The sequence below is a fragment of the Balearica regulorum genome, chromosome 1 (assembly GCF_011004875.1).
Source record: "Balearica regulorum gibbericeps isolate bBalReg1 chromosome 1, bBalReg1.pri, whole genome shotgun sequence".
NCBI lineage: Eukaryota > Metazoa > Chordata > Aves > Gruiformes > Gruidae > Balearica > Balearica regulorum.
The window spans coordinates 120,402,108-120,426,616 of NC_046184.1; the positions used below are offsets into that span (position 1 = coordinate 120,402,108).

A 24,509-nucleotide genomic window follows, 5' to 3' on the forward strand; every position below is an offset into this window, starting at 1 on the left:
ACCCAAGCAGCATCACAAATTCCAAATTTTTCATCGTCGTCGTCGTTTTGAACCTCTTAGATTTCTAGTTTATATGGCATACATCTGAGATCCTGAGCACAGCCTCCACTGAACCAGCTTTTTAAGGTATCTGTTAAAGCTAATTGTGTGTTTGTTCATGGCTCCAAAGACTAAAAGCTGTCTTGAAAGTCCTATGACAGAGTTTACACATGTATTGTCTTTTGAAGGTGATTGCTGAGAGTGGTGGAGCATGATAGAAGAGTGTATCTGACTCCTGTGGTACAAATAATTTTTCAGTAGTAGTGGAGCTTTCAGACAAGCTTGTCGGACTATCAGGCTCCAAAGGCTGGATTTTGGGGAGGGGTGGGGGTGGAGGTAAGGGTGGGGGTGATGGGGAATTAGCTGGTGGACATATCTCAGCCTCCTTATTTGTGGACTCCTCTGCAGCCTGTGACATATGAGACTGGAAGTGACTCCACAGCCGGAAATTGGTCCGGAAGGCCTTGTTACACACATGACAAATAAATGGCTTCACAGAGCATAAGAGCTCTTGGTGACGCTCCAGCTGTTTGCGTACAGTGAAAATCTTCCCACACTTTTCACAGGGCCACAAACCAGCATCTTTGTTGGAGATTACTTCCTTAGGTTCTCTGCTCGTTTCAGTGACCTCATCCTCTATATCATCTGCAGGCTCTTCTTTGATCTGAATTTTAAACTGCTTGGAAACACTTAAATCTTCAGGTAGGCATGAGGAATCTTCAGAATCAAAATTTATTTGTTCTGACGAATCACTGAATACACCATCTTCCTTTGCAGCAACAAAATTGTTCATTTTATTGGATTCTGACTGAGGTGGCAATCTTGAAGAACTAGTTATTTCTCCATTGTGATCCAGGATTGGTAAAGAAAAGTTCTCTGATGGAGCCATTGTGTTTTGATTGTGAACTTCAACTTGATGACGCCAAATACTAAAGGATGATTTAAAGGTACGCATACACTCAGGACAAGTAAGCTTCTTGTATTCACACTTGCTTTCATGCTCTTGCTTCAGCTCTGGAGAAGAAAATCTAAGGCTGCAGTAAGGACAAAGAGTAGCATTTCTACAGAGTTGCTCATGATTTCCCTGCTCAATAAGCGAAGAGAGCTTAGCATTGCAGAGACGGCACTGATAAACCTCTTTATTTTCTGCTGGACTTTCAATATGAATATGATCTTTCTGCTTAGGAGCCTTATTTCCTCCTATTGGTTTCTCCCCTGGGTGCATTTTTATGTGCTGTTTAAATTGCGAGAGGAAACGATAAGCTTTCCCACAGTAGGTACAAATATAGGCTCCTTTGCTTCTCGATCTTAAATTCCTTTTGATGACTTGTTGTGCTTGTGAAGCAGACTGTCCCTGAAAACCTTGCTTGCCACGTCTTAGTTTAACGATTAGAGCTTTTTTAATTTCTCTCTCTCTGACTATATCGATCAGTTTTCTTTGGAATTTTTCATCCAAAACAGCATGGGAACTGGAAGCTGGTGAGGGATTCTTCACAATTCCATGTTGTGTCTGGCAGTGCGTCCACACTTTGAAATTTGTGTGAAACCTCTTGTGGCATATGTCACAAGCATAGGGCTTCTCTGGATTATGATACATGTTAACGTGACGATGAAGACCTGCTGTTGATCTGAAAATTTTAAGGCAGTGCTTGCATTTAAATTTTTTATTTGGTCTTGCTTCTTCGATCTCGCTGTATTCATCTTTACTGACATCAGAATCAGGAGAATCAGCATCAAGGTGCGTAGGGCTTGAGCCTTCCTCAAAGTTATCTTCTGACCCAGGAGAACCCTGCTCATCCACCTTCAGTTTCTTAAATGGTAGTCTTCTATCAGCTTGAAATCTCCTTTTTGCTGGAAGTCTACTCGGTTCCTTATGATCATCCTCAGTTTTAAAAGGAAAGTCTTTATTTGTTGATGCTGAAGCATCGCCCACTGTAACTCTTATTATTTCAGCAGGATCTGAAAGTGGACTGCTAGGTTCGGTTTTTATTCGCACCTCTGTGAGAGGGGAAGCAACCTCCCTATCAGTTGACTGAGAGGCACTGAAAGACCTAAGGCGATGTGGGTGTATTACCTGTGGTTTTTCATCTAAGATTAACTTCTCTGATGACTCTTTCAAGGATGACTTTTGAGATACAACACTAAAAGTCTTCTGGGAATCATTAGTTCCCAGTGAGGAGGATGATGACACTTGTGAAGGTTTTAGGTCAACAGAAGGTGAGTAAACAGGAACTTGGCTGTCCATGGACAGTGACCTTCGAAGGAGACTTTTTACAAGTGGCCCGCTTCTGTCAATACTTTGGTTTTCTGGACCAGATCCACTAGATGGGATTACTAGCCCTAACTTTGAGTAGTATAGCAAATTCCTGTCTTCGCCTTGACCATTTCCTTTTCCTGCCTCTCGCAACAAAAATGTAGATTCTGATGCACCACGCAGGGACAAGACTGGTGGACGCGGTCTTTTTAATGACATCTCTGCAGCCTTTCCTCTTAAAAGCTGACCACTGCTTCCTGGTTCATCGCTTGCAATTTCTTTCTCTGCTAAAGACATTTGAGGCAGTACTGTGTTCCTTTTCACTAAACCACCTCTGCTCTGATCCTCCACAGTTCCAGAAGTTTCATGAAGCTTGGTATAGCTCACAGGGCTTTCCTTCAGCCATCTCCTTTCATTCAGTGATAAGTTGTGAAGGGTGTCAGTTGGTTTTGTTACTTGTGATCTACTGCTAGTTTTGACAGTAACAGAAGGTGAAGGTTTAGAAGTATGGCTTAAATCGTGTTGTGTTTGATTCATACTTTTCACTTGTGCTTCAATTCTGTTCTGACAGACAATGACACTTCTCTTCTGAGAACTACTTTCGTCTTCATCTTGATACAGTATTTTCTTAATAGGGCAAGCTGGAAAAGGAGCTTGAGGACTCTTAGAAACAATGTTTGTAAGAAAGGATATTCCAAGACTGTAGCCCAGTTCTTGCACCGCTGCAAGGCTGCCTTTCTCAATGAACAAGGATGAAGAATAAATGTAGTTTAATACATTATCAAAAGCATCTGGTTCACAAAAGTCAAGTTGAAACACTGACTGAGACTCGTTCTCCTTATTCGTGAACAGAGTCTGGAAGTATTCACTGCTGGCAGCCAGAACATTTTTATGAGCTCGAAATTTCTGATCTCCTACTATAAGAACAACATCACACAGCTGTCCCTTTAGACGCTCCTCATTCAGCGTGCTTAGAAGTGAAATGGCATGTGCTGGATTTATATAATGCAAGAGCCCCTCCATGATTCTGATGTTTCTGGAAAAGAACAACAACAAAAAAAGTTGTAGGTTGCCTTGTGTGAACTGCTGTTAGAGATAAAGCAAACACACCTAATCCCTCTGTACTTCACAAACTGGCTAAAACACCATCAACAGTGCTGAAGAAAACAGCTTGTTTGGAGGAAAGGTATGGGAATTAAAACAATACAGCTAGCTCCAATAGATGCACAGGCATGAGAAGAACCAAATTGTGTGCCCACTTTCAAATATGCTGTTAACAGTTGATCTTATACAAGAATATTACACCTAACTAACTGGGGGGGGGAGGAGGAGGCTGTATTATCTTCCCGCACTACACCTGTCCATATGAAGGAAGAGTTCAATCATTTCACTCTCGATCATCTTTCTCTCAGCTTTAGCTTTATGAAGATCTATCTCAACAACTGCATTGATAAACTCTTGAATCAGATATCTAAAGCCTAGTTATGCCAAGTCACCTTTTTGAGGCTAAGCAACTCTGACAGTCTCCTGCTGACTAAACAGCGGGGTTTTGTTGTCATATGTAATGGGATGATGGAAGGGGCCTTAATACTAGGAAGGGAGAAGGAAGCAGGATTATTGTCTGTAATCTAGATTAATTCATCATGTCTGCTTATGTTTAATAAGTGTTGTTAAAATATACTTCTAGCTATCACATGTGTCACTTATAAGTGCACTGACAGGATTTGGTTTCTTGGAAATGTCACAATTATACTTGAAGTATCCCCGCATTGCTGTGTTCTAGCTTAAAAGCAACCAGAGAACTGAACTCCCCATCTTATTCATTAGCATAAGAGCACTTCATGCCCACAGCCCATCTACTTGAGGAACAGTCACCCTCAGATGCATCCAAGAGTACAATAAGCACAAATTAAACCGCAGTGCAGAAATCCCCATATTCCACATGCTTCAAAACACAGCCCACTCCATACGGCAGGATGTCTCAATAACTCAATAGACTGCTCCTGATTAGATCTTAACAAAAGAAGAGAATCAGGTTTTAGGTCAGTTTAACAAACAACTTTTGTGGCATGAATCGAAATTTATATATGTGTGCACATGCACACCCACAGAGAAATCAGCATTATCCAGTCTTCTTTTTAGTCATAAATGCTCTTCCAATTCTGTTCAAGTTAACCTGTAAGAATTTTACACTACCTTCCACTATGGTGGTAGTAAAACAAGTCAATGATGTGTCTGAAAAGCAATCCTTTTTACAGCTAATTTGAGAAACTACTCTTTAGATATTTATACATGATGTATGCTACTACAACAAAAAGGTGTCACTACTATGGTTTAGCCCCAGCTGGCAGCTTAGCACCACGTGGCCGCTTGCTCACATCCCCCCCACCCCTCTGGTGGGACAGGGAGGAGAATCCGAAGAACAAGGTAAAGCTCGTGGGTTGGGATAAGGACAGTTTACTGGGAAAGCAAAGGGAGAGGAAAACAACAACATCAATACTAATAAAAGAATATACAAAGAAGGTGATACACAATCCAATTTGCTCACTGCTCAGAATCTGATGCCAAGCCCCTCCCTGAGCAGCAATCCCTCCTCCCCGGCCAACATCCCAACCCCCCCCCCCCCCCCCCCCGTATTGAGTATGTCAAGTGGTTCAATACCCTTTGGCCGGTTTGGGTCACCTATCCTGGCTGTGTCCCCTCCCAGCTCCTTGTGAAAATTAACTCTATCCTAGCTGAAAACCAGGGCATTATCCACTCCTTACTCTATGCCATCTACATCATGCCCAGATCCTACACTTTCCAATTACTCACCACCACTCTTCCTGTGTTTGATTTTTATACACACACAAATATGCAGATATCATTCCCTTAGTCTATAGGCCATCCCTCTAAAATGTCCATTGAGTTCAGTTAGTCCATGACTTTGGGCTCCATCTGTCACAACAGGTTCTCAGGGCAGGAGAGATGGTGCGTGCTGTTGGATTGTTGCATGCTGCATCCAGAGCTCGTGGCTGGTGTATCTGGTGTGGCCCATGCTCACGGTTTGCATGTTGAAGATGTTGATTTCAGGGAAGCTGCTGGGCACCAGTTGCTGAAGTCATTTGTAGTTCCATCATCACTGCACTTTGCTGTTTCATCAAAATTCATCCTTCATTAATTTGAATGATTCTCACTGTAATACCATTGATACAGCATATAGCAATCATAGTAATGATGACATGCAATGGCAGGGTTATTTAGCAGTTAACATCATGCAATTTAATTTATTGGCTATTCTCACCCAAAATCAAATCCCCTTGAGGTGCACATCAGACTTCCCCATCCTTCTGTATCATCCACCAAGTGCACCCAGGTCCTTGAGCAAAAGCAATTCTGCAGATGGGTTTGCCTTTGCCTGAAGCAGGGCTAACCCAGACTGGCTTCCCCAACATGTTCTTCATGTGCACTACTGGGACTTTATCCCCTTCTACAGCATCTGGAAGTTTTGATTGGGCAGGGTCAGCTCAATTGGCAGACCCCCTAGTGTTAACTAACCAGGTGGCCTTTGCTAAATGTGTATCCCCATGTTGGAAGGTCCCACCACCCATTGCTCTCAGTGTAGTCTTTAACAGTCCATTGTATCATTCAAATTTCCTGGAGGCTGGTGCATGACAGAGGATATGATACATCCACTCAATGCCATGCTCTTTGGCCAGGTGTTCATGAGGGTGTTTCAGAAGTGAGTCCTGTTGTCTGACTCATTTCTTTCTCAGGTGCCATGTCGCCACAAGACTTGTTTTTCAAGTACCAGAAGAGTGTTCCAGGCAGTGGCATGGGGCACGGGATATCTTTCCAGCCATTCAAAGGTTGCTTCCACCACTGTAAGCACATGGTGCTTGCCCTGGCACATTTAAGGGAGCGTGGTATAATCAGTCTGCCGGGCTTCCCCATATTTGTGCTTAAGCCATGGTCCTCCATACCACAGAAGCTTTAACCGCTTGGTTTGCTTGATTGCAATGCATGTTTCATATTCATGGATAACCTGTGAGACAGCGTCCATGATCAAGTTCACCCCTCAATCACAAGCTCATCTATATGTTGCATCTCTTCCTTGATGACCTGAGGTGTGATGAGCCCAACGAGCTATAAATAATTCACCCTTATGTTGCCAGTCCAGATCTACCTGGGCCACTTCAATCTTAGCAGCCTGATCCACTTGCTGGTTGTTTTCATGTTCCTCAGTGGCCCAGCTCTTGGGTACGTGGCCATCTACATGATGTACTTTTACAACCAGCTTCTCTAGCCAGGCAGCAATATCTTGCCGCAATGGAGCAGTCCAGATGGGTTTGCCTCTGCGCTGCCAGTTGCTCTGCTTCCGTTGCTGTAAGCACCCCACAGGGCATTGGCCACCATCCATGAGTTGGTATAGAGATAGATCATCAGCCACTTTTCTCATTCAGCAATGTCTAAAGTCAGCTGTACGGCTTTCACTTCTGCAACCTGGCTCGATTCACCTTCTCCTTCAGCAGCTTCTGCAACTCGTCATGTAGGACTCCATACAGCGGCCTTCCACCTCCGATGCTTTACCACAATGCAACAGAACCCATCAGTGAACAGGGCATATTGCTTCTCATTTTCTGGTAGTTTGTTATACGGTGGGGTCTCTTCAGCATGTGTCACCCCCTCCTCTGGCAACATTCTGAAACCTTTGCCTTCTGGCCAGTCCATGATCACTTCCAGAATTCCTGGGTGACTAGGGTTTCCTATTCAAGCCCACTGTGTGATGAGTGCAACCCACTTACTTGACGTAGCATCAGTTGCATGATGCGTAAAGGGGACCCTCCCTTCGAACATCCAGCTCAGCACCAGCAGTCGTGGTGCCAGGAGGAACTGTGAGTCTCCCCTCGTGCTTTCTGCCAGGGACTACAGGTAGGGCCATTCTCCCCAACTGCGGTGCAGAGCACACTTTTTACATCTGGTCCTGCCCGGACTGGCCCAAAGGCTACTGCATGAACAATTTCTTGTTTACTTTGTTCAAAGGCTTGTCATTGCTCAGGGCCCCATTTGAAATTGTTTTTCTTCCAGGTCACCTGATAGAGAGACTTTACAATCAGACTGTAATTTGGAATATGCATCCTCCAAAAACTCACAAAGCCTAAGAAAGCTTGTGTTTCTGTTTTGTTAGTCAGTGGAGACATGGCTGCTATTTTGTTGATCACATCCATCGGGATCTGATGATGCCCATCTTGCCATTTTATTCCTAAAAACTGGATCTCCTGTGCAGGTCCCTTGACCTTACATTGTTTTATGGCAAAACCGGCTTTCAGAAGGATTTGGATTATTTTCTTCCCTTTCGCAGAAACTTCTGCTGTGTTGCCCCACACGATGATGTCATCAAGGTCTTGCAGGTGCTCTGGAGCCTCACCCTGTTCCAGTGCAGTCTGGATCAGTCCATGGCAAATGGTGGGGCTGAGTTTCCACCCCTGGGGCAGTCAATTCCAGGTGTACTGGACACCCTTCCAAGGGAATGCAAACTGTGGCCTGCACTCTGCTGCCAAAGGGACTAGGAAAAACGCATTCACAATGTCAACTGTGGCATATCACTTGGCTGCCTTTGACTCCAATTGGTATTGAAGTTCTAGCATGTCCAGCACGGCAGCGCTCATTGACGCTGTGACTCCATTCAGGCCACAATAATCCACTGTCAGTCTCTACTCCCTTTAGACTTTTGCACTGGCCACATGGGACTGTTAAAGGGTGAGCAGGTTCTGCTGATCACTCCTTGGCTCTCCAGGTGACGGATCAGCTTATGGATGCGAATCAGGGAGTCTCAGCGGTATTGTCACCAGTGCACCATTGTGGTGTATTGTCACCACTGGCACCTGCTGTTCTTTGACCCTCAACAACCCCACAACAGAAGGGTCCTCTGAGAGACTGGGCAAAGTAGACAGCCGTTTAATTTCCTCTGACTCCAAGGCAGCTATGTCAAAAGCTCATTAATACCCTTCTGGGTATTTGGTCCTTGAAACACCCTCTCCTGAGGCAGTCTATGCCAAGGATGCACGGCACCTCTGGGCCAGTCACAACGGGGTGCTCTTGCCACCCATTCCCAGTTAGACTCATTTTGGCCTCCAGTGCAGTTAGCTGTTGGGACCCCTCTGTCACACCAGAAATAGAGATGGGTTCCACCCCTTCATAGCTTCATGGCATTAGGGTACACTGTGCACCGGTGCCACTACAGCCTTATACTCCTGTGGATCTGACGTGCCAAGCCATCAGAGCCACACAGTCCAACAAACCCGGCTGTCCCTTTCCTCCACCTGTCTGGAGGCAGGGCCCCTCTAGTCCTGCTCATCGTATTCATTACTCACTTCTTGTAAAAATGACTTAGAAGCCCCTTTAAGAGCATCGTAAGTACAATTAGGCCTCCCATTCGGTCTGGGGAACTGCCCGCTGGAAACCGAAGCGGCATTTTTCCTGGAAGAATCCCCTTTTGTGATTGTTTTTCCTTGCAACTCACATACCCATGCCTCCAGGGTCAAAGTAGGTTTTCCATCCCATTACCTCATGTCTGCTCCACGGTCATGCAGGTAAAACCACACAGTGCCTCGTGGTGTGTACCCTCTGTATCTTCTCTCTTGAGCAGAGGAACACTCGCTCCTAAGAGCTGAGATGATATTGGTCCGTACAGGTGGGGAATAGGACATACCCTCTTTGAGTTGCTGGACCTTCCAGGATAGTTTCTCCACAGCCGAGATGAGGGAGAAAGAGGGACTTTCTTTGTATTGCCAGAGTCAGCCAGCCACTTCATCCACTGTTGGTGCCTCTTCACCTTTCCAGTCCATCACTGTCCATGAGTTGGCATACGATGATGGTGTGCCCCTTACAAACTTCCGCCACATGGGTCAGGTGCATTGGACTTCATTTGGATCTGTGGGTAACTGCGGGTTGTCCTCACAGCCAATTCCCTCAGGTACTGGATACCTCTCTCCATGGTGGTCCACTTGCCTGGATGACATACATCATCTTCACTGAAGAGATACCTTTCCCTCACACCTGACAGAAGTCGCCTCCAGAGGCTGAGGGCTTGTGTCTTTTTTCCAATTGCTTTGTCAATGATCCCTTCCCTAGACAGGGATCCCAGCTGCTTGGCTTCCCTACCCTCTAATTCCAGACTACTGGCCCCATTATCCCAGCATTGGAACAGCCAAGTAATGATGTACTTGTCTGGATGGTGGCTGAAACCTTTTCACATATCTCGCAGCTCACTCAGGGACAGGGATTGGGTGATTAGCTCTGCCTCTTCCTCCTGTTCTCATGATCATCCTGGTTCATTGTCATCTCTTACTAAGTGAACTGATGCTTTTGTGTATTTCTTCTTCTGTATAGGGGCAATTGATAGTAGCAGACTTTGGTTTTTTGGTTCAGCCCCAGTGCCTGCCACAGGGGTTTGAGTAGCCACAGTGCCTGCTGCCAGGGTTGGGGTAGCCCCAGTGCCTGTCGGTCTGTTTTCCCTCTCTTCCCCCTGATGGCGCTGCCTGATATCAAGTAGTGTTTGGTAGATACTGGCCAGGGCCCAGCACAGTACGGTAAGTGTGCCTCCTTGGAACAGCCACAGCATTTTCCTCTCAATTTTCTATCACTTCATCAGGCTCCTGTAGTTGTTCAGGAGTGAAGCTCCAAACCATTGGAGGTGAGAAGCTCTCTAGATACCTGTCCATATTCTCCCACATGCCATGCCACCCATGACTATCCAGCCGTGGGGCAGATCTCTGGGTGGTATTCTTAAAACAATTTTTTGTAACCCTAAACATGACTTGAAACACACTCAGGAGACATAGTAATAGGAGCATGCTGGCTTGAACATCCCAAGGGTATCCAAAAATTCTCAAAAGCTGTTGTAACCTGCCTGAAGGAAAAAGGGGAGGTGAAAGAGTGGGAGAAAGTATCCCCCCTCTCTTCCCCATAGATTAGCAGTGATTATTAATCAATTCCAAGAGATGTTGTCCAAGGTACAGGCATGACAACAATGCCACATACAAATACCAGCTTAACCTCATAACCAGTGCTGTTATCATATGAGTCGATATTACACCACAGCTCAGCAAAATGAGAATCCTGACCCCTCTCCCAGAGGCAATAAACAGCACCACAGGGAATACTACAGCAAGTAAGTATTTACACAACACAACCATGTGAACAAACAAAACACCATTGTGACCAGCAACTGTTTATCTAATATAACAACTGCGTTTTAACACAGTCTGGTCAGCTCTGTCGTTATCTCAACCCTTTGAGCCCCACATTTAGTGCCAAAAAGGACTGTCGTGGTTCAGCCCCAGCTGGCAGCTGAGCAACACGTGGCCGCTTGCTCACTCTTCCCTCCCCGTGGTAGGATGGGGAGGTGAATCTGAAGAAATAGGTAAAACTCGTGGGTTGGGATAAGGACAGTTTATTAGGACAGCAAAGGAAGAGGAAAACAACAATACTAATAAAAGAATATACAAAGCGGGTGATATACATTGCAAATTGCTTACCACCTGGAATCCAATGCCCAGCCCATTCCGAGCAGTGATCCCCCCCTCCTCAGCCAGCCCCCAACCCCTTATATACTGAGCATGTCACCATGGTACTGAATACCCATTTGGCTGGTCTGGGTCAGCTGTGCTGGCTGTATCCTCTCCCAGCTTCTTGTGAAAATTAACTCTATCTCAGCTGAAAACCAGGACAAATTTTCATCAGCTTACAAGCAAAACTGAAAAGTTTATAAAAATAAAAAACAATATTAAGAAGTTGTAACCCCATAATTAATAAATGAGGGTGGCAAATCTTACAACTAATGGATATAAGTGATTAAAGGCTAAATTGGTATTATTGAGAAATTACTTAAAGAGTGCCGCATACAGTGTCTCAGAACATGGATCATATCATAGGACTGAGCTACAACTCCTACATCTGAAACTACCAAATGAGTTAATAGTGTCATGGCAATAGCAAAAGCAGAATTCTGATTCCTCACCAGATCTGTGTCTTTACTGAGTGTTTCAGTGCCTGACAGTGTCATTTCATAAACAACAATTTATCCTTAATTCAACTCAGTTATAATGTATAATCCCCCCACACCTCCATCTAAAAAGAGCAGAGCAGTCAAGCTTCTATGAATTTGAGACAACAATCTGTTTTGGTTTGCTTTCTATGTTTTGACTAAAAGTACAGTCTGGAGGGTGCATTACCTGTCTCCTTTGTGGATGCCACTGCAATTTAAAGTGGTGGAGTCTGACTGGCTCTAATCCAGTCTCATGGTCTGAGCACCAAGTAACACTTGCAGTGTTATTTAGAACAAGTGTTGCGGGAATGCGTCTTTTCATAGAATCATAGAATGGTTTGGATTGGAAGGGACCTGAAAGATCATCTAGTTCCAATCCCTCTGCCATAGGCAGGGACTCTCATCACTAGACCAGGTTGCCCAAAGCCCCATCCAACCTGGCCTTAAACACTTCCAGGGATGGGGCCTCCACAACCTCTCTGGGCAACCTGTTGCAGTGCCTCATCACTCTTAACAGTAAAGAATTTCTTTCTAACATCTCATCTAAATCTACCCTCTTTTAGCTTAAAACCATTACCCCTTGCCCTGTCACTACACTCCCTGATAAACAGTCCCTCTCCATCTTTCCTGTAGGTCCCCTTTAGGTACTGGTACTTTTTCCTTTAGCTTAATCTGAAAGAAACTGAGTTTGCAAACTCAAGTGATTAATCTGGGATGCAAAGCTGCAGCATAGTATGTGGAGGTGGCAGATCAACAGTGTGCTTATGAAGGAAAAGAACTACAACAGTATTGTAGAGACACCCAATAGAAGTTGCTGCAGAACCCATACTTCAAGGACACAGTGGGAAAGGAGTATATTAGTCAAATGTTTTGAAATATTTTCAAATCTTTCATCTTAATCTGCTTTACCCAGGCCTTGTGTAAGTGACATGGTTTAGCCCCAGCCGGCAGCAGAGCACCACTCGCTGCTCGCTCACCCCTCCCCTGGCAGGATGGGGAGGAGAACAGAAAAACAACGGCAAAGCCTGGAGGGTTGGGATAAGGACAATTTACTGGGACAGCAAGGGAGTAGGAAAACAATCAACAACAGTGCTGATAACAGATATTCACAATGGGTGATAACAGAGAACAATTTACCGATCCGAGGACAGACCTACCAGACCAGACGTTCAGCCTGTCCTGGAGCCATGCTGAACCTGCCCCTGCCCGACTAGCCCCCTTTTATGGTTAACATGACGGTCACATGGTATGGAATAGCCCCCGGCCAGCTTGGCTCACCTGTCCTGGCTCCTTGTGAAATTAACTCTATCCTTTCCAGAACCAGGACAGTAAGATACTTGCAGAATAAACATCCTGTAATTACGATGCATTCCTTTGTCCATTGTAACACAGTAATATTATTAGTGAAAACGGGTGTAAAATCTACATTTCTAAAGCAGAATCCAGTAGTCGCCCATCCTTCCTTCCATGTTCTCCTTTTTTTATTCATAGAACACATCAAATTTATTACATTAAACAAGACAGAGATAAGCATCTCACTACAGCCTCCCTTTCATTCTCAGAGCACAGTCTATTCTGTGCAGGGAAGGAGACAGAGCTCTTTGGTGCAATGTAACTCTGACACTTCAACAGTAACCAAGGCTGCAACATAGACAAATGGCAAGGGACCAAATTAATCCCGCAAAAGCAGCTTTAATCTTGGTATTTCCTAATTCAAGTGCTTGACTTTCAGCTTAATAGCATTTAAACACATCAGTCAGAAATAAAATAAGCTATGATACCTTAAGAAACAAAACCAGAACTGGTTTGCAGAACCATTTTGACACATTTACACAGTTCATCTGAAAGCCTGAAATACTTGGACGTAAAAAACCCCCAAAGACTACCACAGTAAATGTACAATGTATTAAAATTTCACTACATGAAAACACTACATTTTTCAGTAATAAAGTTGATCCAAGACATTCCTGCTCTCTTTTGTTCATCTTATCTGCACACTGCAGTTCACTACTCCTTCAGCTGTGCCAGTATAAATGTTTGCAGGCCTGTATTACAAAGCAGATGAGACAATAAATTAAAAACAAATAATATTTCTTTTCAAATGCTGATCAACTTCTATATTAAACCACAATCTCAAGAATTATTGTGCTGGCATAACTGAAGAGGCAAAAATGGTGGCAGCAGAGCAACTACAGGAAGGCAGGAACTCCTTACAACAGTTTACCATGAAAGCCAATGCTTGCTGACTGCACTCAGCCCAAAAAACACAAGAGAACTATAGTGGTCTGTTGTAATACTACACTTGATTCCAGGTGTTTGAGGAATCCTATCTCCTCAGCTGAAGATTATTTTGTCATTAACTACCTAAGCTCTTTCCTCCAGATAATCTGATTCTATTCTCTCCAACCATTTTTTCCAGCTGTCTTCACTACCAATTGGAAACAAAGCTCTTTCCTCTTTTCTTCCATGATGTTTGGGTGACATCAAGGAAACAGTTGGAGCATATCAGAAAATCTCCCATTGTCTGTGCTCAGGTGCCATGTGCTATAGCAGCTGCTGGCCCTCAGGAGGAACAGTGACAGCAAGACTCCAGACCCAGGAAAGGCAAGTCCAGCAGGAGCAACTGCAGCCTTCCTTTGGGAGCCCAGGAAGAGATTTTAGTGTTAATCTTCAACAGCCTTCTGCTGATCTCAGCAAATTAGCTTTCAGAGACTTAAGTACCATATTTGATACAAGATCTATTTTATTTTTTTGAACAAGGAGAGAAAAAACCCCACACCTCTGCTATTTCAAGATCCCTTTCTGCAAAAAGAAAATCTCTATTGGAGAAGCTCTTCACAAGGAAAGGGTGAAAAAGCTCATTCTTTGGCTCAGCAGTTTATTGATCTTCAAAGGCTACCTGCCTTTGAAGTGGTGGTTCCCCCTCCTTTCCTCTGACCCTTACTCCCACTCCTCCCAGCCCTGTGGTATCCTCCTCTTCCTTTCACCACCTCTGCTGCTCATTTGACCTCCCAGTAAATTGATTCAGCTCCCTAAAATGAAGCAGGAAACAAACAAACAAAATAAACCCAGTTTTTGATATCTGTTTGCTATTTTATAGGGTAGGAGCTTAATCAGGTCATGGAGAGATCAGATGAGCATCAGAGCCACAGCAAGAGAAGCCATGGAACTACCCATTCTTTGTCAGCAAGTTGCTCAATCAGCTTTGCCCACCTGAAACTTCACTTTCAGAAACACCGAAGTCACTGATGCTGAAATTTTACAAATAGAAGCAGGCAGACGTTTGGGTGAACAATTTCAACATAACAGCTTACACTTGCAAATAGACGAGCAACTAAAATAAGATGTTGATGTTGCCTGCTAACTTCCATTATAACGACATAGCTGTCAGCTAAAGCTATGTTAATAGCATGTTGGGGGCGGCGGCGGGAAAGACATGTTCTGAAACACTTAATGAGATGCAATGTTGCAGCAAGGAGGCGCCAGGACTGTGAGAAACTACAGTTAGAAGCAGAGAATACAAGGAAGGAGGAGGAAACCCACACAAGAGGAGACAGGCAACAAGGGAGACTGAACAGAGGTTTAAACAGGGAAAACGTAGATAAGAAGTGTGGTGGGGGCAAGCCCACTAAAAAACCTAAAGAAACATGGATTACAAGACTCAGCCAAGAAATACAAGTGACTTCCTGGGGTATCCCCAGGTAAATGCAGGAACGTTGCACTCAGTTTTAAGTGCTTTGCACAGGATTTGATAGTGCTCTTAATTCTTGTGCTGTTTCACACACAAGGAGGGAAAAAAGTCCCATTACTCGTCAAGAGTCCAGATACAAAAGAAACCTACACTGCTTAAACTTCTACTCAAGTATCCGATGCTGGATTTTATTATTTGAGTTTGATAACATTTTATCAAATGCCTCTTCTCCCATCTATAGCCTTTGCAACATAGATACTCTCCTACAATCCATATGTATTTACACACACCCCTACGCATCCCCAAAAGCTGTATGTAAAAGCTCCAAACCTGCAGAGCAAGATTGTTTGCACTTCTATAATCTTTTTCTTACTAAATATTTCAGTAATCTCTTGCTGCTAATTTGGGGATTCTGTCTTCCTGGATTTAACGAAATGTGATTTCAACTGCTATTTCTGTTTTCCACTGCAGACAATACTGCAAACTTTCTCCATGACAAGAAAAATGTTTTTAATTTCCAATAGGTCAACAGCAAGGAGAGACTCACTGGTATGAAGACAGGCATAAAATCAGGTAAATAATATATTTGCTAGTGTGTGAAATTAACGTATTAATTTTCAACTATGCGTCCTCCACACGTACAGAAGCAGAAATTTAGGGAGAGGAAAAGAAGAAATTCTATAATACTGTGCAGTCTCTCTATTTTGCCCTCTACTAGAGGCAAATAATTAGCACTTATCCTGATGCAAACTAGAATTTCTCTTAGAAATTAGAGCCTACTTCTCACATTCAGATCATACTTGTAGTTTCACCAACTGACACCCAAAATAGCTCCTCCTGACTTGCAGCAAACTACAAAATGTCAGACTAACACCACAAAGCTCCACTTGTCCTCATTCTTGTTTACAAACAAGCAGCAGCTAAGGGTGCAATTCCACTTTACTCTCGGCCCAATCTAACTAGGGATTGCTCCTGCAAGGCGCAGCCCCACGTCTCACTGAGGAAGGCCCAGCTTGCTGTCAGAGCAGTAAACTGACCCAGCGGGCCATGGGATTGCACAACTACTGGATATAAGGGAGAGGGCTGGAATGCGCGCTGGCTGGGAGCTTTTCTGATTCTTCTTCAAAGAGCTCATGAAGATTAAAACACATCAACATTTGATAAAATATTTGTCCTGGTCTCAATGCCTCAACTGAAAGGCATCATCCAAATTGCTGTACACTAAAGCAAGAGACTAAAAAGTTTAAAAATCCCTTTCCCTAAGTAGTCCTTCAGTTTTCATTCTCTTGAGTTTTGTAACATTGCGATTAAATTCTCTGATGGGACAAGACCAAAAGGCTTGATGGCCATGCAGTTTAAATACCTACAAAAACCTCATCCCCAGAAATATTTAATATGATTTTTTTTTTTTTAAGAGATGCATGAAATCAAGAATTTGAAGGGGAGACACACACCATACATTATGTACTCTTTCTACAGGCTAACTTTATTATTTTATTGGTAATGCTGAGATATATTTACCAAATTTAATAATATTCAGTCATCTGCTTTACTATATGAACCACTCTATTTAACTGGCCTGATTCACAATAAAATGTTATCTACACACTGCTTTTAATTTTGCTGGTATAGTGAAAATGACAAACCCTAACTGTGGGCATATTTCTATTAATATAAAGGTGCTTTTTACAGGCATAGTATATTTTAGATGGGAAGAAAAGACATTTATACCCATATAAGGTACTTTTCTATCTACAGAACTGTGCTTACACTAAGGTTTCTATAAGAAAACAAGAGATGGGAGGAAAAAGTCATGCACTTAATCTGAAACATGCAGAACTGATATAAAATCTGAGCCTAAAAAATCACCAAGTGAGAAACTTATGATTCAGGGAATGCAGGTATCTTCCACCCACTGAAGGAATCCAAAGAAAATGCTATCATCTCTACTCACGCATCATTAATTACGGGCAAGATACTGGGAAGATAATACAAGATACTGTAAAAGGGGAAAGACAACAGCAATTTTACATGAGTTTTACATAAGATATTACAAGGTCATGAGTAGGAGCACGTGGAAGACTTTCAGCTTACTCAAAGTCCATGTGCATTTGGAGGTAGGCAATGTCTCACTTTTTTAAAAAAATAAATTTAAAAATCCTCCTCTATGAACAAGAACACTATGTACTTTTTCTTTATTCCTCAGAAGTATTTACAAGAAAGGACCTGGTCCTATTCTTACTGAACTTCTACAGAATTTGGCCATTGACCTCAATAGCTGAAAGACTGTACTCAGAGTTATGTTCTGACAGAAAATAAACTAATCCCTTTTGTTTGTGACAGGTAGATTAAGTCGTGGCAAACAGTGATTAGAAATCACTGTAATTCTGCTGCTTTTCCTTCCATGTTTCTTAATTTACTATAAAAGGATTTTTGTGAGTCATAGTTACTGTACCAAGTACACTATTTTTGAAAAATTCTCTGAAGATGCTCACAAATGTCTTCAGAATGCCAAATAGATCACCCCAAAGTAGCTCTAATGTTTTTTAGCTGGTGGGCACCCACCCCACTAAGACTGCTGGTACGCTCCTAGTTCCAGTGTATTGTGGTGGTAGGCTCGGCGCTGGCCTGTGCAGGAGGGAAATCAGTGAGTCAGAGGGATGGAGGGGCAAGGGGGTAGCAGTGACACTCACTGTCCTCAGTGTAAGAACTCTCCCTGAGCTAACCACAACTTATCAAAGAGATTATTGAGAATGAATTGCAACCTGAAGATTACTTACACTGTTAAGTGCTGATGTAGGATAAACCATGGATAAGGAGATTAGTGCTCCAAGACAAAAAAAGAAAAAGTATTTCTTCCTTTCCTGAAGAATGTAATTTAATTGTATACAAATTACTATGAAAGGACAAGTTTCACAACATTTTTTTGAAATTATTTGGCCAAAGGATTTTTCATGTCTATTTATCACAGATTGTATGGAAAGATTTTGCATAGCGTATGTGTAGTGTTTCATTAACTCTCAGCTCAACAATCACGATTAGGTGATTTTACAACTTTCTTATTTCCGATGGGCTACAAGATTGCTGAACTGAGGGTGATAATGGCAGAGGGAAAATGAGTTTAGGAAGGTATAAGAGTTGCTCAACACTTTCTTTTCTTGTTCATAAAATATGCCTGAACTATTCTAGAATAACATAATACATAAAGTAGCAAATAAGCAAAGTCAACAGATTATTTCATTGCTGAATGAAAGCAAATGTAAGAGAACTGCTATCAAATATTATCATTAAGGAAAAAATTGGAAAAATATTACAGTACATAGATTAATATTAAATCTATACCATAAATATTTGGGGAAAGCAACTCACTCTGCACAGAGTATCTATTTTAAAGCAGGGTATATCACAGTCTTTCCACTTGCAACAAGTGATTTTGCTGCCTCTAGATTTTTTTTTCCCCTTCCAATGAACTCAGATCATTAACTGTAGCAGAGTTCATTATGAAACAGCTCGCTTGCTCAAAAGTTGAGAATTTCTTTTAATGAGAGCTGGAAACAGCTGCAACTGTAGTGTGTGACTCACAGCATAGTACCTCCCAGTGCAGTATAAACCATACAGTGGTTACAGTACAGCCCAACTTCCTCTCCCCAGCTCCTCCTTCCTCTACCCTGTAAGTCTACACTTGTTTATAGACTGTAGTTATCACTATTTTGCAGATAAAACAGCTTTCAAAACCTTGAAAAGTATTACTGGAAATTACTCGATGTTTTTTACGGTAACTGCTTCACAGCTACTGAAGTTCAAAAATAAACTTCAATACAGTATGAAAAAGCTCATGGCTTTCTCTAAAGTTGTCCTTTTAAACCCAAATGCTGGCATGCCTCTAAATAATTTTAAGGAAAGCACAGTCAGCCATTATTATTAAGATGATCAGAGCACCAACTATTTAATTCTCTGTGTATCGGTATTATCTAGCATCACACACACATAAAATGTGAGCTCACAAAACCCAATCTCTTAGTGATATGAAGCTGCTAGTGATCTGGCAGGTTCTCCGTCTGAGAAGCGTGTTGAATTTGAGTCAGCTGACAGAGTATCACCCTGCCACTTAGAACCTACACAGTAGGAAAAGGAAGCACAGACGTTCACATTTATCATACTTGTGTACCATTAAATGTACAGCACAAAGAGGACTTCAGGAACTTCTTACAAGCTATTGCCTCTTTTTACATGAAATAAGAGTGCTAATATGGACTAAAGGATAAGTTACCTTAAGCATTAAACACGCACCCTGACTTTAACCCTATTTTGGATCACGGGGCAATGGTTGAAATTAGTGGAGGAGCAAGAGCACCACCGAGAGCAAGAGACATGGTCACTCACTCTCAGTTCCAACCCCCAGGGGTTATGGTGGCTCCAGCAGGCTCAGGGGAGCCAACAGCTGGAAAACCCCTTGACAAATCCTGATCTGGCACACGTTGTTGTAGCTGAAAACTCCAGAGGTTGTAATTTGTGACATCTCCCTGCAAATCCCTGCTGAGGACATCCAAATGGCAGTTCTTTAAGTGCTCACAGTCCAGTCAGGTTGAGTGAACTTTCTACAGGCAGAGTAAATCAAATGTTCTTATGAGATTACAACTGCATAGCATGTGGGAAATAAAATTTCTGAGAGAAAGGGATGTCAAGTCCCCTTCCACCCAAGAGATGGCCACATAATTTGTTTTTTGCAAACAAGGTTTATAGAAAGTTGCTAAAGTTTGTTCAAAACTTCCCCTCAAGAACATCAGCATAACCCTGGTGGAAAGTTTTAGTCAAAGCAGTTAGTTTGTCAGTTTGAGCAGTCAGAACAGCACACTGTAATTGGCAGTGTTCAGGCAACACAAACAAAGCAATACTAGATTTACCTGTATTAACATATTTACTACTCCCGATTTAATGTCAAAAGCCTTGTTGCACAAAAATACATGTTAAAAAAAAATCTATTTTCATATCGACATTTATCTAAGGATAAAAATATTAACTATAACTTAACCACAAGATCTTCGCTGTATTCACAAAAAATTGTGTGATTATGTAATTGATCACAACCCCTTGTTATACCTACAGCCTCTCTAGCTCTTACTTCGACTGTGATTCCAACAAGAAAAAAATTAATAGCTTTTAAAACAAGTGCCATCTAACTACTAACAGCTTACTCTGTTCACAATGAAATTCCACAATACCTCCTGTCTCATAACAACTCCTTTAGATTAAGTTTTCCAGAGGTTTGATACTTCACAAGCAGCATCCAATCTGGACATATAATGCCAGTTTGGACTTTAAAAAGCATTAAAGTAAAATTCTGACAGCTGTGATCAGGTAAAAATACCTTCCACAGCTTTCTGCAAATGCATCGTGCATGCTGGTACACAGCACAGAGGACTTTTCCACTACACTATAAGATGTACTTTTTCCTACTCATGAATAATATAGCCAAAGAGCACTTGGACTAGTAAAACTACACTTCGTTTAATACCTGCATGTACTTATACGTCGCAGGAACCTTGCTGGATTGCTTTCCGCCCTGAAACTGGCAGGCTACCGTGGCTCTCCCTTCAAGACACACCGGGGAGGACCTATGACACTGAGGCACAGCCTTCCCGGATCCTCTGTCATGTTTTACAGTTCAGATCCGAGGTGATATCTGCCCGGGGCGAGCCGCGAGCCGCAGCTCCCGAGGCCCCGCAGGCGGCGAGAGCGGGGGAGTGGGGGGAAGCGCCGGTACCACCGAGGCGCCCGGTCCCTCCCGCTCCTGACGCGGCCGTTGCGGCGGGGCGGGGTAACGGCCTCCTGAGGAGACGCTGCCCTCCCGCCGGGCGCGGCGCAGGTAGGAGTGACACATGCACGCGAACGGCCGCGCGCTCCTTGCCACCGCCCCGCACCAGCTGGGCTCCGCTCCTTTCCCCGCCTCCGCCCGGCAAAACTGCGCCACTCCGCATGCGCCGTGAGGGAGAGCGGCCGCAGGCTCTGCCCCCCTCCGCCCTCCAACTGCCGCGCAGGCGCAGTTCGGCGGGATTCCGGCCGGGGAAGGGAGGGGGAGGGAGGGGGTGGTGCGGCACAAGCGCATGAGGCAGCTGAAGCGGTGTGCGGGCGCGGAGCATGCGCAGAAGGCAGGCCGGCAGGTCTATGTGGCGGGCGTGTGCCGGCGCAACGGGCACCAGCCGTTTCCTCAAAGCGAAGGGAGCATGCGCGGGAGGCGAGGGAGACGAGTTTCGTAACCGGCGCAGGCGCGTTACGCTGCTCGGGGACCGCAGCCCCGCTCGGTGGGGGAAAAAAAAAACCACCTCAGAGTTACGTCAGGAAAAGACGCCTTTGTACACGGGGAGACCCATACGGCGCGGGCAGCCCCCGAAACGGGCGCGAGACGCGGCCGTTACTCACCCTGTCCGCCGCCAGCCGCGCCCCCCCCTGCTGCCCCCCTCGGCGCCTCCTTTCACGGTTCGCCCGCGCGCGCTGCTGCCACCGCCGTGATTCCATCCATCTTGAATTTGACGTCATCCCACACCAGGGATGAGGTCATCGAAGGGAACGCTCGTCACGTGCGCAGCGCTCCGATTGGCCGGCGGGGGAGCGGGGGGCGAGGCGCTGGAGCGGCAGGGAGGGTAGCGGTTAGAGACGGTTACGGGGGATCCCCCACCCGCCGCCCCTCCCCCACAGGTAGCACGGCGAGCAGCAGCCCTCACTGCGCGCGCGGGTCTCCCGTCTCCCGCGCCCGCGTGGCGGGGACGGCGCCAAACGCCGGGATCCCCCGACACGTCCCCGGCTGCCACCCGCACCCCCCTCGCCCGTTAACGGCTCGGCTCGGAAGGGAAACTGAGGCAGCCGCGGGGGGGTGGGGGGAGGCGGGTGCCGAGGCTCCAGGGCGAAGGGGTGGGGCGCGGGCCGGCACACGGAGGGGACACGGAGGAGCAGGTCCCCGTCACCCCCACCCCTGCCGCGCACTCCCACCGTTGCGTGGCCGGTGTCGCCGGTAGGATTTGGTAGGGTGCCGCTGTGGTAACCCGCCCCCCCCCCCCCCCCCCCCCCCGGGCTGGGCCCCGCGTACTGCGGGCGGGGGTCTGTGCGGGGAAACCTCTGCGGGCAACGTTAGTTTGCAGTTCTTCTAATTTAATAAGATGTTGTGTTTGGTTTTATTTTCTTGTAATCCATGTTTTTTTCTAAAACGTAGGGGGGAAGGAAGGTCCAGCGTGGTTTGCGAAGGTGCTCGATTTCTAGTGGCGTGCACGTGGTGTCCTCGCAAGCTACTCCGCCGTCCCCCGGTATTAGCAGGGAGGCACATGCCCGGGCTCCGGTGGATTTTGGCTCAGACCCTTTGTAACTGCTCTACGTGTTCATCTTGATGTGATTTGAAAAATTATCATCGCTTTAGGCTTGCTTCTCATTGAAATTATCCACTTTTAATTAAATACCTGAATAGGGCTTTATGTTTTGAAATACAAGTATTAAAATAGAAATTGGAATTACAAGATTTCTCTTGTTTTTGTTGAGAGCTAATCTGGCCCTTTATCTTTTCATTGAGGACAGCTCGAATTCTAGAGATTAACATCTAATCCACATACATGTTTTCAAACTCTGCTTTTAGATATTCCACGCAAGTCACAAATACTCTTTGTATTGTGAAGCGGCTACTAGAATTTCTAATATGTTTACTGCTGCATTTAAACCTTTTTGCCAAAGATTTGTTGCAATGGGCTAAATCTCGTATAAGAAAAACAGCAACGTACCTCACTGGGTCCAGCTCATCTCTCACTTCTCCAGATTTATTTTTCGTAATTGTTGGCTCTTTGGGTGGGTTTGCTAAGCTGCCTATAAAAGGAGTGGGGTTTTTTTTCGTTCATGGACTTGTGCCATTGCCGCTTCTGTCCTGACATGAGTGTGGCTGTGTGATGAGCCGTCACGAAAACCAAACAAGCTTCTTGGTTTCATCTGGAATAGTTCCCTGATCTGGTTCTTTGCGCCTTGTGTATGCAGACAACTGCTTTGGCACAATAGCAGGCCTAGTGTGGTAATGGGAACAAACAACTAGGAAAGCAGCTGGATCTGTTTGCATAAACCAGTTTATGCAGTGACACTGGCTGTGCTGCCAGTGAAGCATTTGTGAAACTGACCTGAGCTTGTAAATCTAGCAAGGCCCTGCTGAATTTTTTCGTATGTACTCAGTTATTTCTCAGCCCAGAAGACACAAACTGGTCTTGCATAATTATTTTCTCGTCCACAGTTCTCCGAAAGGGCCTGCGTCACAGGTGGAGAACCTCCGTGCTGGAATTACCCTCCTGGTTCTTTAAGATGTACACCCACACATGTATAAGTTTGTCTTACTGTGCAGGTATTTATTATCAGTATTTTTAATTTGTTGGTTTCCCTAGTGAACGTGCAGCCAAAAGAACAGAGCCCACATAGCAGCTTGTATAATACTGGCACCAGACAGCAGTTATTCTCTGTAGTTTTTACCTTAGGCAGATGATTTGAGAAAATTTTGAACGTAATTCTCAAAGATTTTGTGGTTTGGACGTAAGACTTGATCTGACTGTATTTCATGATTTCAGTCTGATTGACTTAATGTTATTAAAGTTGTATGGATGCCGTAATTCCCTGTAAATCAGATTTTTCTTGATTCTAATGAAATCTAGGCAAGGAATTCATGCTACAGAATTATTTGGGATTTAAATTGTCTCTTAAGTAGGTTAATTTTGACAAATAGACTTATTCACAATTATTTGAATACTTTCTTGTTCTTCAAGAATAGCTTGCTTATTAATATTTTTTTCAAACATTTCTAATTTTAAATGCTTTGGTTGAGCGCTTAGATTGATATGTTTTTCATCTGTATGTATGTGGTTGCAGCTGTTATTACCAGATGCATGTTTGTTGAGTATAAGGTTTGTTTTCCATTCAGAGTATCCAATAACTGCTCAGATTAACTTTTGATCATACTTGCCAACAAGCTTAATCACTGGAATTTTTTAAAAACTGAACCCTGCAAAACATGAATGTGAAGCAAAGTATTTTAAAAATAAGGATGACTGTGAGAAAATTTACATGTAAAAACTAAAACACTTGAATGGGTTGTATCTGTAAGTATGAGAAGTTACTATTTTTTGTGATAAAAATATTGTACTGTAGTACAAGTTGTGTACTCTGAATAGTTCTGGGGGTTTTTTAAATGCTAACATTTATTTCATTTTCAATATAAAAATATTTGGAATAAAGTCATATCCTGGAGCTAGGGTAGATCTGTAGTTTCAGCCCTTTTTGATTTATAGACCCCTAACCATTTTTCAGAGAAGGTTAGGACCTTGTGTGATTAATTTCAAGCTAATGACATCAGGTTATTTTCTTTTAGAGAGCTTTAGAAGTATCTGATACCCTTAGGCACTCCTCTATTAGCAGCTGACAAAGCTTTACAGAAAAATGCTTGGTTTTTGGGGATGACAAGGAGAGAGATTAAAGAAAGAAGA

At 44.0% G+C, this 24,509-nt stretch overlaps 2 protein-coding genes and 1 long non-coding RNA gene across 5 annotated transcripts in view; 1 reads left to right on the forward strand and 2 right to left on the reverse strand.

Annotated features, from left to right (window-relative positions):
* Positions 1-21,537, reverse strand: ZBTB21 (zinc finger and BTB domain containing 21). Of its 3 annotated transcripts, none has more exons than XM_075772548.1 (2): positions 21,433-21,537; positions 1-3,329 (listed from the first exon to the last, which is right to left on the reverse strand). In XM_075772548.1, the coding sequence occupies exon 2, from the start codon at positions 3,314-3,316 to the stop codon at positions 140-142; it is 3,177 nt and encodes a 1,058-aa protein (XP_075628663.1). In that variant the 5' UTR covers positions 3,317-3,329; positions 21,433-21,537; the 3' UTR covers positions 1-139. The 3 variants fall into 3 exon arrangements, with proteins under 3 accessions (XP_075628663.1, XP_075628674.1, XP_075628683.1); XM_075772559.1 differs by lacking the exon at positions 21,433-21,537 and adding an exon at positions 20,528-20,668; XM_075772568.1 differs by lacking the exon at positions 21,433-21,537 and adding an exon at positions 4,169-4,286.
* The window catches only part of C2CD2 (C2 calcium dependent domain containing 2), a 75,775-nt gene extending 54,107 nt beyond the window's left edge, over positions 1-21,668 (reverse strand). Inside the window, exon 1 of the mRNA XM_075772591.1 lies at positions 21,433-21,668. Coding sequence (XP_075628706.1) covers positions 21,433-21,549 — 117 coding nt within the window. The 5' untranslated portion in view covers positions 21,550-21,668. The remainder of the gene's footprint in view (positions 1-21,432) is intronic.
* LOC142604650 (uncharacterized) lies at positions 21,572-24,122 on the forward strand. The gene is made up of 2 exons (XR_012838503.1): positions 21,572-21,708; positions 22,220-24,122. It is a non-coding gene; the product is annotated as an uncharacterized LOC142604650 (long non-coding RNA).
* The last annotated feature ends 387 nt before the right edge of the window (positions 24,123-24,509 follow it).

What these genes read in the sequence shown, in the direction of transcription:
- ZBTB21 (XM_075772548.1), bottom strand. Translation starts at nt 3,316, where the DNA reads ATGGAGGGGCTCTTGCATTATATAAATCCAGCACATGCCATTTCACTT.